Consider the following 13,858-nt stretch of genomic DNA (forward strand, 5'->3'; position numbering starts at 1 on the left):
GACACATACACAAGACGGTAAGTGTGCATACACAACGTACACAGTGAACGGTGTACAGGAGGTACCCGCCACGGAGCAGATCAGGTCATGCCAGGTTATGCCAGGTCATGCCAGGTCAGGTCATGCCAGGTCATGTCAGGTCAGGTCATGCCAGGTCAGGTCATGCCAGGTCAGGTCAGGTCAGGTCAGGTCATGTCAGGTCAGGTCAGGTCATGCCAGGTCAGGTCAGGTCATGCCAGGTCAGGTCAGGTCATGCCAGGTCAGGTCAGGTCATGCCAGGTCAGGTCAGGTCATGCCAGGTCAGGTCAGGTCATGTCATGCCAGGTCAGGTCAGGTCATGCCAGGTCAGGTCAGGTCAGGTTCTCTGGTTATATTCTCGCCACGCTCCGATGGGTCTCGACTGGACGTGTTAGAATACAATTTAATTAACGTTAACTACGCGTAATACACATAGTTGATCATGGAACTTACTCCCAGGAAGTGTCCTTGCCTTGAGACACGACCAGGTCGTCAGCCTCGCGAGTGGTGGAGACGACCAGGTCGTCACCCTCGGGAGTGGTGGAGACGACCAGGTCGTCAGCCTCGGGAGTGGTGGAGACGACCAGGTCGTCAGCCTCGGGAGTGGTGGAGACGACCAGGTCGTCACCAAGGAAAAGTTTCAGATCAAGATTAGCATTTAGGAACAAGGGTTCTGTATATGTTTATAGCACACGAGAATGTGTAGAGTGAGTATATGTTTAGCATGTTGAGGGACTTGATCAGAGGGGCTGTGAGTTAGGTTCTTTTAATTGCCTTATACAATTTAACGAATAAAAAGGTTTTCGTGCCTTAACATCTTTATATTATGATAATCACGACATTTCTGCATTAAAATCAGTGTGCAATTCCGGGTTTGGCCTCCACCGCCTTCTCACTTGTTCCCTTGTAACTTGTAACTCACTTGTAACACTTGTATGCTGTACTTCCTATTTTAACCTGCTATGTTAAATGGGATTCTTGTATTGTGATTTGTGTATTTGTACTCACTGAATTTGTGCGCCCCTTGAGGGACTTGAAGTAGAGGGGGGGTAGAAATAGCCTAAGCTACTCTATCCCTTTGAGATGTATTTTTTTATTGTCTCAATAAACATACTTGAACTTGAAGTGGACTTTAATGTTTTTTCGGCAGCTTTATTTCCTTAGTTTCCGAGCTGTTTTCTTTACCGTGTATGTTGTAATAAACTATTCCTATATTTACAGTTGTTTCTCCCTGTGAAGATTATTAAACAATGGTGATTATAAGGGCGCGGAAGTTCAGCCTGGCCAGGGCCGCCAGCAGCCCTTGGGCCCGCCCCGGCAGCACCCAGTCTTTAATTTGGCACCTTTATGGCACCTTGGTATAAGCCTAACATGTATATATATACACTGGCTGCCTGTCCCCCTACACAATGATTTATTATTACCTATTATTTTATCATTTAATTTAAATATTAAATAAAATAATTTATTTAATTATTATAGTAAGTACTTAATAATTTAATAATAAGTAGTAAGTACATAAAAATGATTAAAAAGTACAGTTTAGTCATAGGAGATTCCTAGATTCGAATTCCCTACCAAATTTCAATATATCCAAGTATTTTTAGTGTGAAATGCTGTTATTATATGCATAAATTGTTGTTTTAATAATATTACGCTTAACCACTTGGGCTGGACGGTAGAGCGACGGTCTCATTTCCTACTGGTCCGCGTTCAATCCCCGACCGCCCAAGAGGTTGGGCACCATTCCTTTCCCCCGTTCCATCCCAAATCCGTATCCTGATCCCTTCCGAGTGCTATATAGTCGTAATGGCTTGGCGCTTTCACTTGATAGTTCCCCCACCCCCCTGAATAATATTACGAGAGCAGTATTTACGGGCTATTCATACCCGTGCCACCTATTGGGTGGCTTAATCTTCATCAATCGAGAGCAGTACGTCCTAACCAGACGTGATATGATGATATCCTGAACAGTTGATAAATAAAAGTGATTGCGGAACTCCAGTTATCTAATACTTATCATAAATGGTATAAAACCTTATCATAAGCCAAGGTATTTGTAGATCAGTATTTAAAGGGAATTCGGAAGTAATAATAACACAGCTGATGCCATCTGTCGGCAGAAGAGAACACTATCAACTGGCTGGTCAATAGTGGCCATAAGATACAGCTTACGCCATCTGTTGACATCAAATTACACTTATAACAAATTACCCTGCAAAATACAACTAGCGCCATCTCTTTTTTTTCCAACGCACTATAAATAGCCAAACAGCAACCCATAAGGTGGGTTGTTGTGCTCGGGTAGGAGGTTCCAAGCTCCGCCCACATTCTTTGTTGACATTCACCACAGCCAATCACAGGAAGGGATCAGCTAAAGGCTCCATCCACTTAATAAATCATCTTTATTCAGCACACCATCCTTGCTTATTACATTCTGCTTCAACTTTAATCTACCTAAAAAGTGAAATGTTAAGTATTTAAAAGTATTAATATAGTGATAATTAAATACTGCAGGATGTAACGAGTGTTACAGAAACATGGGCTGGCTACCTAACTTGTGACGTCATCAGTGGGAGTTGCCTCACACAAATAATATCAGCGATACAATGCCTCCGTCCTCTTATTGGTCTACATTATTCAGATAGATGGAAATTTCTGTCTTGTATAAAACAGAAATTGTTGTTCTTTTGTACAACAACAACAACAAGGCTATTGAGCAAAAGAACGTATTTCTTATTTTGCATTTTATTCATATAAGCGTTGGCATTCCCCGTAACAGCCAATCACAGGAAGGTATTTGTTGGAAACTCTGCCTTCAGCAAAGTTGATTCTTAATAAACTCTAACAATAAATTCGTTTAATAAACGAGTATTTAGGGTCAAGCTACAGATGAACATTATAGGATAACGGTGTTTTAGCTTGCAGCTTCGTTAGACAGAATCCCTGGTCTGAATTTTAAAAATAAAGAACTAGAAAGTGTATTTTATTGCTAACTTTTCGAGAAATAAATCCCAGCCTAGAAACTCTTTGTTGACATTCACACAACAGCCAATCACAGGAAGGGATCAGCTATAGGTGCCATCCACTTAGCAAATCATCTTAGTTCAGCCCACCAGTCCTGCTTATGGAATTCTGCTTTAATTTTAATTTACCCAAAAAAGTGAAGTGTTAATTATTTAAAGTATTAATATAGTGATAATTAAATACTGCAGGATGTAACGAGTGTTACAGAAACATGGGCTGGCTACCTAACTTGGGACGTTATTATTGTGGGTTGCCTTGACACAAATAATGATACGCTGCTCTGCCCTCTTACTCGAGTAAATTATTCAGTTAGATGGAGATTTCTGTCAGGTGCAAAACAGAAATTGTTGTTCTTTTTCACAACAACCTTGTTGTTGTGCACAAGGACCTATTTCTTAGTGTAAATTTTATTCATAAAAGAGTGTTGGTATTCCCCGCAACAGCCAATCACAGGAAGGTATTTCTGGAAGCTCGGCCTCCTTATGGACTCAGCACATCGCTCTAGCTCATGGCTCTCTGTTTCATCTCTTGTATATACAAACTATGACTTTTTTTCGATTACTGTTATAATTAATAATAGGAGATATAAAAGTTTTTACACAAAATGGCTAAATTCTGCTATTAAATGGACTTTGGTATACTTACAAACATACACCAATTTATTACCATTCATCCATTATTAATTTCAAATGTAATGTATACTGTCTAGTTTTTTTCCTCTCGCCATTACTTGGTGCAATATTTGAAAGTTGTCTATTTATTTATCGATCTATCTATTACCTTGTATTTATATTTACAAGTTTCTGTGCTTGGAAGAAAACTCAGCATTGAATTGGGACTAATTTATTAAATAATATTATTTAGTATTAATTAATATTTACAATTATTATTAATTACAATTATTTATAGCTTAGTTACTTTCATGTAACTCACAATCGTACATTCTTAACTTTAATAGCCCAAATTAGCATCTCTTGCTTTTAAATTAGGCCAAAAAGTAGCAAGTAGCGAAATAAAAAAAATTGGGAGCGCTCTCAAAAGTAGCCCAATTCGCTATTTGTAGCCCAATCTGGCAACACTGCTCGGGAGTGGTGGAGACGACCAGGTCGTCAGCCTCGGGAGTGGTGGAGACGACCAGGTCGTCAGCCTCGGGAGTGGTGGAGACGACCAGGTCGTCAGCCTCGGGAGTGGAGGAGACGACCAGGTCGTCAGCCTCGGGAGTGGGGGAGACGACCAGGTCGTCAGCCTCGGGAGTGGAGGAGACGACCAGGTCGTCAGCCTCGGGAGTGGAGGAGACGACCAGGTCGTCAGCCTCGGGAGTGGGGGAGACGACCAGGTCGTCAGCCTCGGGAGTGGTGGAGACGACCAGGTCGTCAGCCTCGGGAGTGGTGGAGACGACCAGGTCGTCAGCCTCGGGAGTGGTGGAGACGACCAGGTCGTCAGCCTCGGGAGTGGTGGAGACGACCAGGTCGTCAGCCTCGGGAGTGGTGGAGACGACCAGGTCGTCAGCCTCGGGAGTGGAGGAGACGACCAGGTCGTCAGCCTCGGGAGTGGGGGAGACGACCAGGTCGTCAGCCTCGGGAGTGGTGGAGACGACCAGGTCGTCAGCCTCGGGAGTGGGGGAGACGACCAGGTCGTCAGCCTCGGGAGTGGGGGAGACGACCAGGTCGTCAGCCTCGGGAGTGGAGGAGACGACCAGGTCGTCAGCCTCGGGAGTGGGGGAGACGACCAGGTCGTCAGCCTCGGGAGTGGTGGAGACGACCAGGTCGTCAGCCTCGGGAGTGGTGGAGACGACCAGGTCGTCAGCCTCGGGAGTGGGGGAGACGACCAGGTCGTCAGCCTCGGGAGTGGTGGAGACGACCTCAGTTTTAAGAGGCGCTGAAAATGCTGGAGAAATGAAAAATTAAAATTGTCAAAAATCAAATAATTGCTTTTTTATTTTAAGTACAAGAGAAAGTGAAGCAACACATTACCACCATGATGGGTAACGAAAATGTGTGGACATCTGTGACTTGGGTTACGTTAGGTAGAGTCTGTGGCACCAGGTTCTGTGGCACCAGGTTCTGTGGCACCAGGTTCTGTGGCACCAGGTTCTGTGGCACCAGGTTCTGTGGCACCAGGTTCTGTGGTACCAGGTTCTGTGGCACCAGGTTCCGTTAGGTAGAGTCTGTGGCACCAGGTTCCGTTAGGTAGAGTCTGTCGCATCAGGTTCCGTTAGGTAGAGTCTGTGGCACCAGGTTCTGTGGCACCAGGTTCCGTTAGGTAGAGTCTGTGGCACCAGGTTCCGTTAGGTAGAGTCTGTGGCACCAGGTTCTGTGGCATCAGGTTCCGTTAGGTAGAGTCTGTGGCACCAGGTTCTGTGGCATCAGGTTCTGTGGCACCAGGTTATGTGGCACCATGCGGTGCCCCCTGGACCAACCCTGGTCCGGCTTCAGTGGAAGCCTCAAGGAATCCGCGAGGGTGTAGTAGTACCCCCCTCCCCCACCAGGTTGCAATCCTTTTGACCATGTCGTGGTCTAAGTCTTCTGCACCGTGTCGTCTGCACCTGGAAACACCCAGCGCATAGGTTCGAACCCTCATCACGGCTCCTACGGATTTTCTCCCTGATGCAGTCAGATTAGTGTGACTACATCATCGTCCGTGACGAAGATGAAGGACGTCCCTCTGCCCAACGATGTCATCGGAGGGAGAGTTATGAACACCGACATGAGGATCATTTGGAGACAATGGAGTGACTCGAACACCTGGTGATTCCCAGACGGGATTGCCAAGGCGTCTGCAAATCACTTGGTCGCGAGTTCAAAACCATTGCATTACCTCAAAATGATTTTCATTGACACCACGCCATTGTGATTTCATTACCATGTGAACAGTGATATCTTGACCAGGTTTGTCAGGAGAGTAAGGACACACCCACCAGCATCACCCTACAGTTGAGTGAAGACATTGACACTTCCATCACGAGTCATTTGTTTATATCCGGTATATCAATGCTGCTCAAAGTAAACATGAGTTCCTCTTTCGCACATGGCTTTATAAACAATGTACACACCTAGTTGTGCTTGCGGGGGTTGAGCTCTGGCTCTTTGGTCCAGCCTCTCAACTGTCAATCAACAGGTGTACAGATTCCCGAGCCTACTGGGCTCTATCATATCTACACTTGAAACTGTGTATGGAGTCAGCATCCACCACATTACTGCCTAATGCATTCCACCTGTTAACTACTCTGACACTAAAAAAGTTCTTTCTAACGTCCCTGTGGCTCATTTGGGTACTCAGTTTCCACCGATGTCCAAGTAGTTCAGTGAGAAGGTAGGGAGGGAGCATCAAGTTTTTTTTTTTTGAGATATGTGGAAGCCTCAAGGAATCCTCCTGTACATTCTTGTAGAGCCACTAGTACGCGTAGCGTTTCGGGCAGGTCCCTGGAATACGATCCCCGCCGCGAAGAATCGTTGTTACAACCAAGTACACATTTTACTGTTGCGTTAAACAGAGGCTACAATTAAGGATTTGCGCCCAGTAAATCCTCCCCGGTCAGGATACGAACCCATGACAAACCGCTCGCGGAACGCCCGGCGAGTGTCTTACCACTACACCACGGAGACTGGTTCTTCTCTTTCACTCAGAAGTGAGGTGTCTCTCACGCGGGGGAGAGTCCTGACCCATACTGCCGACCTCCTTGCTGAAACTGAATTGTTACTCAAACACTTTCACAACAACTTTGAGGACAAATTTTAACACGAAATGTTCCTTCCCTTTTCCGTATCTGACAGCCCGCCAAACACACACCGAAACTACGACGTTCGTACAACGTTCGAACAAGTTTTAACACCTCCTAACCAGTTATAACAACCAATATAGCAAGTTATAACGACGTTCTAATACGTCATAAACACGTTAAGCCAAGATGTAACAACTTTATTACAAGTTGTAACAAGCGGAAAATAGAGACAGTTTCGGTTTGTGTTTCCAGGGAGACATCTTCAATTACTTGAATGGGCCTCAGTTTGTATATACAAGGTTCAAATATTAATAGTCTTGTTTGTGCAGAAAAGGTAGATGAGGACGATGATCTCCCTCTGAAAGCATCGACTCTATGGATTGTCTGTGGGAAGCTCTCCAATCTTGAATGACCTAGTGGATAACAATGTTAGTCCCATGCTTGGTGACTCTATTGTGTAGCCCTACCGGGTTCGATCCCCGGTGGAGGCGGAGACAAATGGGCAAAATGTCTCTTTCACCCTGGTGCTCCTGTTACCTAGCAGTAAATAGGTACCTGGGAGTTAGACAGCTGCTACGGGCTGCTTCCTGGGGTGTGTGTAACAAAAAGGAAGTCTGATCGAGGACCGGGCCGCGGGGACGCTAAACCCCGAAATTTTCTCAAGATAACCTCAAGATAACCACCCCTCGAATCGTGTGACCATCAGGTCACCACTTTCCCAAAAGATCACATACATCCTGAATGGTTTCAGCCGCTCTTCCTGCCAGAGTGACAGGAAGACAACCTGAGTGACAAGGAACCATGAGTGACAAGGAACCATGAGTGACAAGGACAACCTGAAGGAGTGAACCAAGGTTGCCAGACAATAATCCTTGCCCAACCGCTCCCTGAGTTCTGGCTTGGAGCAGTGGGTAGCGCAACTGGTAACTGCGACAGCCGCGCTGGAGATCATTATTCCCTTTCCAACGACCTAGTTTTGTGAGAAGACATTCTCGACTATGCTGCAGATCAACACAACAGCCCGGAACTGTCTTCAAGATGGGCTGGACCCTGACACGAGGGCGGCTCACGCCAGCACTAAGCCCTAACTAGAGGAACTTGTTGCTCAAAAGCAACATCAACAATCACAATGAAGGGTGGATACTTGAATACCTCGTTTTCTATATCTGAGGAAGTTCAAACATGCTCTTAACTTGCAGGCGATGAGTCACAATAACGTGGCTCAAGTATGCTGACCAGACCACACACACTAGAAGGTGAAGGAACGACGACGTTTCGGTCCGTCTTGGACCATTCTAAAGTCGATTGTGGTACCAACTTTAGATCCAACCATGACAATCGACTTGGGAATGGTCCAGGACGGACCGAAACGTCGTCGTCGTCCCTTCACCTTCTAGTGTGTGGTCTGGTCAACATATACTCTTAACTCTTCCTTTCCTTTATTCATATCTCTTGTCCTTAACATAGACATCGTCTATAATGTATTATTTTTGGACCGCCGTCAAAATAAGTCGTAAAGCCGTCTGAACACGTTAAGAGACGTTGAGAAACGACGTCTCTTAGTGTGTTAACAGCGGATAAGCTTAGAGGGAAAGGTTAAGAGTGTCTTCAAGATTCGCGCTTGACCTCTGATGCCAGTTACCTGCGCTCTGTCCTGCTTAGTGTTCTTCCTCTATATTCTGCGCAGGTCACGGGTCCTGACCTGCGCACGGCTCTCCCAGTGCACTTGGGCACGTGCGTCCGTCTCCCAGTGCACCTGGGCACGTGCGTCCGTCTCCCAGTGCACTTGGGCACGTGCGTCCGTCTCCCAGTGCACCTGGGCACGTGCGTCCGTCTCCCAGTGCACCTGGGCACGTGCGTCCGTCTCCCAGTGCACCTGGGCACGTGCGTCCGTCTCCCAGTGCACCTGGGCACGTGCGTCCGTCTCCCAGTGCACTTGGGCACGTGCGTCCTTCTTCCAGTGCACCTGGACACGTGCGTCCGTCTCCCAGTGCACCTGGACACGTGCGTCCGTCTCCCAGTGCACGTGCGCACGTTAGCGCGCGTGAGTAGTGACTACAGACTAATAATCAGTTAGTATTGGCGACAGGCGTGAAGGGCGGTTCAGCCGTGGTTATGATCCGCGGTTATGGTGACCCTGGGGCAATAATGTCCCTCATTACCACCCTCATTATACAAGTTGGAGCGCTGCTTCATATTACCCATCACTCATGTCCTGGGAATTACCTGCAATGTTGCACGGTTGCAAAGGGATCACAGAGGAGAGACTATCACTAAGGGGCCGGTCGGCCGAGCGGACAGCACGCGGGACTTGTGATCCTGTGGTCCTGGGTTCGATCCCAGGCGCCGGCGAGAAACAATGGGCAGAGTTTCTTTCACCCTATGCCCCTGTTACCTAGCAGTAAAATAGGTACCTGGGTGTTAGTCAGCTGTCACGGGCTGCTTCCTGGGGGTGGAGGCCTGGTCGAGGACCGGGCCGCGGGGACACTAAACCCCCCGAAATCATCTCAAGATAACCTCAAGAAGATCGCACTCATTGCCCGGCAATCATTGTAAGTTGTTGAGACATACTGACGGAGCCCGTGATGGTCCTTGGAGTGGGGGGGGGAGAAGTGGGTATGACAACTATTGCAGGTAATGCAGGCCCCTTGCAAGGTAACGAGGGGGGGGGGAGGGGTAACAGGGAAGCACAGGTACCAAGACCAAGGCATGATAAGAAACTTTCTGAACTAAATGTTTAACACATCTCTCACTCTGTCCATGGAGGACAGAAGAAAATGTATATATGCTGGTTAGCATTGTAAATGTGTGGCCACGTCTGTGGTAGAAAATTATAATAATAATAATAATAACTCCCCAATTATGTCTGATGTGGGTTTAGGGAGGTAGGTCAGCTTACCCACACTCACCACACAGTAGGGAGGCAGGTCTACTTACCCATACCCAACACACACAGTAGGGAGGTAGGTCTATTTACTCACACTCAGAGCAAAAGGTAAGTCAATCTATTCACGTTCTCCCATCACAGTAGGGGGTAAACCAACACCCACCTTCACAGTAGGGGGGAGTATACCAACACCCCCCTTCACAGTAGGGGGGAGTATACCAACACCCCCCTTCACAGTAGGGGGGGGGTATACCAACACCCCCCTTCACAGTAGGGGGAGTATACCAACCCTCCCGCTCACAGTAGAGGGTATACCAACCCTCCCCCTCACAGTAGGGGGTATACCAACCCTCTCCTTCCCAGTAGGGGTATACCCGCACTCCCCCCTCACAGTAGGGGGAGTATACCAACCCTCCCCCTCACAGTAGGGGGTATACCAACCCTCCCCCTCACAGTAGGGGTATACCCGCACTCCTCCCTCACAGTAGGGGGAGTATACCAACCTTCCCCCTCACAGTAGGGGGTATACCAACCCTCTCCTTCACAGTAGGGGTATACCCGCACTCCCCCCTCACAGTAGGGGGAGTATACCAACCCTCCCCCTCACAGTAGGGGGTATACCAACCCTCCCCCTCACAGTAGGGGTATACCCGCACTCCTCCCTCCAGGAAGGCAGTATAAGTCTGACAAATAACTGGCTGGCGCTAAAGTTAGGATGTGAAAACCCAGCGAGTCAGTTATACAAGTTTTAACTTACTTTACAAGAGCTCTAAGTGGAGATCTGCAGACAGATTACACACACTCACACACGTAAGGAATGTATTAAAAACTAAGAAACAATTACGTTCCGCCAACTGCGGTGCGGCGATTGGCCGTGTTAGAGGAGGAAATGATGTGGAAGTAAAGTTATTTTTTCCCATTTTTTTCCCCCCATCTTCTGGCTTCAAGAGGCTTCAGGCTTAACTTCTTCAATTGAGAACTTGCGGTTGAGAAAGTGTGGAGGTGCCGAGTGGCATATATATGATGTGTTCCACATGTGTGGGGTCAGTTGGCACATGTGTGAGGTCAGTCGGCACATGTGTGAAGTCAGTTAGCACATGTGAGAGGTCAAGAGGCAGTCCCATTTGGTCAGTACCAAACCCTTAGATCATACAGTCATTCCCAAACCCTTAGATCATACAGTCATCCCCAAACCCTTAGATCATACAGTCATTCCCAAACCCTTAGATCATACAGTCATTCCCAAACCCTTAGATCATAGTCATTCCCAAACCCTTAGATCATACAGTCATCCCCAAACCCTTAGATCATACAGTCATTCCCAAACCCTTTGATCATACAGTCAGCCTCACATTCACAAAGATTATAGAGAGCATGAGACAGTACAAGAGCCAGTCAGCAGGGGACTGGAAGCGGGCCACAGTACAAGGGGGCCACCAGTGGGCCCGCGAGCAACGGTCAACATCGCTGGGGCCCACATAACCACCGACACAAAAGAGATCAGTGGAAGTGGTCACTATTGAGGGCGTGGTGACCCCCGGCCACTGAAGATGACTATTTGTATTCCATTAATATTAAATCGACGGCCTCTGAGTTATAGGGACAAGCCTCCCTCCTCCCGTGGCTGATGCCGTATGCAATATGAATGCAATATTTCTGCTTGGAGATGATGATCAATACTCGCTTATACTCTAACACGTGTCCTTGTTATTTTAAAGGGAAGGGAGGCAATCACAGGGCGGTGAACGACGGGACACCTCAGCGGAGCCTGACTTATATTATCACTCAATGTTGATCAACTGAGATCAACTGATGCTGAATCTAGTGAGAAGGAGAGAGAAGAGAGAGAGAGAGAGAGAGAGAGAGAGAGAGAGAGAGAGAGAGAGAGAGAGAGAGAGAGAGAGAGAGAGAGAGAGAGAGAGAGAGACAGTGGAATGTGTGTAGTGGACAGGTGGGACGGTTGGAATGACTGTGTAGTGGACAGGTGGGACGGCTGGAATGACTGTGTAGTGGACAGGTGGGACGGCTGGAATGACTGTGTAGTGGACAGGTGGGACGGCTGGAATGACTGTGTAGTGGACAGGTGGGACGGCTGGAATGACTGTGTAGTGGACAGGTGGGACGGCTGGAATGACTGTGTAGTGGACAGGTAGGTCGGCTGGAATGACTGTGTAGTGGACAGGTGGGACGGCTGGAATGACTGTGTAGTGGACAGGTGGGACGGCTGGAATGACTGTGTAGTGGACAGGTGGGACGGCTGGAATGACTGTGTAGTGGACAGGTGGGACGGCTGGAATGATTGCGTAGTGGACAGGTGGGACGGTTGGAATGACTGTGTAGTGGACAGGTGGGTCGGCTGGAATGACTGTGTAGTGGACAGGTGGGACGGCTGGAATGACTGTGTAGTGGACAGGTGGGACGGCTGGAATGACTGTGTAGTGGACAGGTGGGACGGCTGGAATGACTGTGTAGTGGACAGGTGGGACGGCTGGAATGACTGTGTAGTGGACAGGTAGGTCGGCTGGAATGACTGTGTAGTGGACAGGTAGGTCGGCTGGAATGACTGTGTAGTGGACAGGTGGGACGGCTGGAATGACTGTGTAGTGGACAGGTGGGACGGCTGGAATGACTGTGTAGTGGACAGGTAGGTCGGCTGGAATGACTGTGTAGTGGACAGGTAGGTCGGCTGGAATGACTGTGTAGTGGACAGGTGGGACGGCTGGAATGACTGTGTAGTGGACAGGTAGGTCGGCTGGAATGACTGTGTAGTGGACAGGTGGGACGGCTGGAATGACTGTGTAGTGGACAGGTAGGTCGGCTGGAATGACTGTGTAGTGGACAGGTGGGACGGCTGGAATGACTGTGTAGTGGACAGGTGGGACGGCTGGAATGACTGTGTAGTGGACAGGTAGGTCGGCTGGAATGACTGTGTAGTGGACAGGTGGGACGGCTGGAATGACTGTGTAGTGGACAGGTGGGTCGGTTGGAATGACTGTGTAGTGGACAGGTAGGTCGGTTGGAATGACTGTGTAGTGGACAGGTAGGTCGGTTGGAATGACTGTGTAGTGGACAGGTGGGACGGTTGGAATGACTGTGTAGTGGACAGGTGGGACGGCTGGAATGACTGTGTAGTGGACAGGTGGGTCGGTTGGAATGACTGTGTAGTGGACAGGTAGGTCGGTTGGAATGACTGTGTAGTGGACAGGTGGGACGGCTGGAATGACTGTGTAGTGGATAGGTGGGTCGGTTGGAATGACTGTGTAGTGGACAGGTGGGTCGGTTGGAATGACTGTGTAGTGGACAGGTGGGACGGCTGGAATGACTGTGTAGTGGACAGGTGGGACGGCTGGAATGAACACGTAAGAGAGACATAAATTGTTTCACTGCGGGAACAAAAACTTCGTGAGTGATGACCATGAACCCAACGACCCGCACATGTTGCAAGAGATGAGACACAACCAGCCATGGAACACAACCAGCCATGGAACACAACAATCCATGGAACACAACAATCCATGGAACACAACCAGCCATGGAACACAACCAGCCATGGAACACAACAATCCATGGAACACAACAATCCATGGAACACAACCAGCCATGGAACACAACCAGCCATGGAACACAACAATCCATGGAACACAACCAGCCATGGAACACAACCAGCCATGGAACACAACAATCCATGGAACACAACAATCCATGGAACACAACCAGCCATGGAACACAACCAGCCATGGAACACAACAATCCATGGAACACAACCAGCCATTGAACACAACAATCCATGGAACACAACCAGCCATGGAACACAACCAGCCATGGAACACAACAATCCATGGAACACAACAATCCATGGAACACAACAATCCATGGAACACAACCAGCCATGGAACACAACCAGCCATGGAACACAACCAGCCATGGAACACAACCAGCCATGGAACACAACAATCCATGGAACACAACAATCCATGGAACACAACCAGCCATGGAACACAACCAGCCATGGAACACAACAATCCATGGAACACAACCAGCCATGGAACACAACAATCCATGGAACACAACCAGCCATGGAACACAACCAGCCATGGAACACAACCAGCCATGGAACACAACCAGCCATGGAACACAACCAGCCATGGAACACAACAATCCATGGAACACAACCAGCCATGGAACACAACAATCCATGGAACACA

The 13,858-nt window shown here is 48.2% G+C and overlaps 1 protein-coding gene across 1 annotated transcript in view; it reads left to right on the top strand.

Annotated features, from left to right (window-relative positions):
* The first annotated feature begins 13,088 nt into the window (after positions 1–13,088).
* The window catches only part of LOC123766363 (mucin-3B-like), a 2,736-nt gene continuing 1,966 nt past the window's right edge, over positions 13,089–13,858 (top strand). The window contains exon 1 of the mRNA XM_045755422.2: positions 13,089–13,858. This exon is cut by the window's right edge and continues 1,966 nt beyond it. Coding sequence (XP_045611378.2) covers positions 13,089–13,858 — 770 coding nt within the window.

Source organism: Procambarus clarkii, chromosome 62 (assembly GCF_040958095.1).
Source record: "Procambarus clarkii isolate CNS0578487 chromosome 62, FALCON_Pclarkii_2.0, whole genome shotgun sequence".
NCBI classification, from domain to species: domain Eukaryota; kingdom Metazoa; phylum Arthropoda; class Malacostraca; order Decapoda; family Cambaridae; genus Procambarus; species Procambarus clarkii.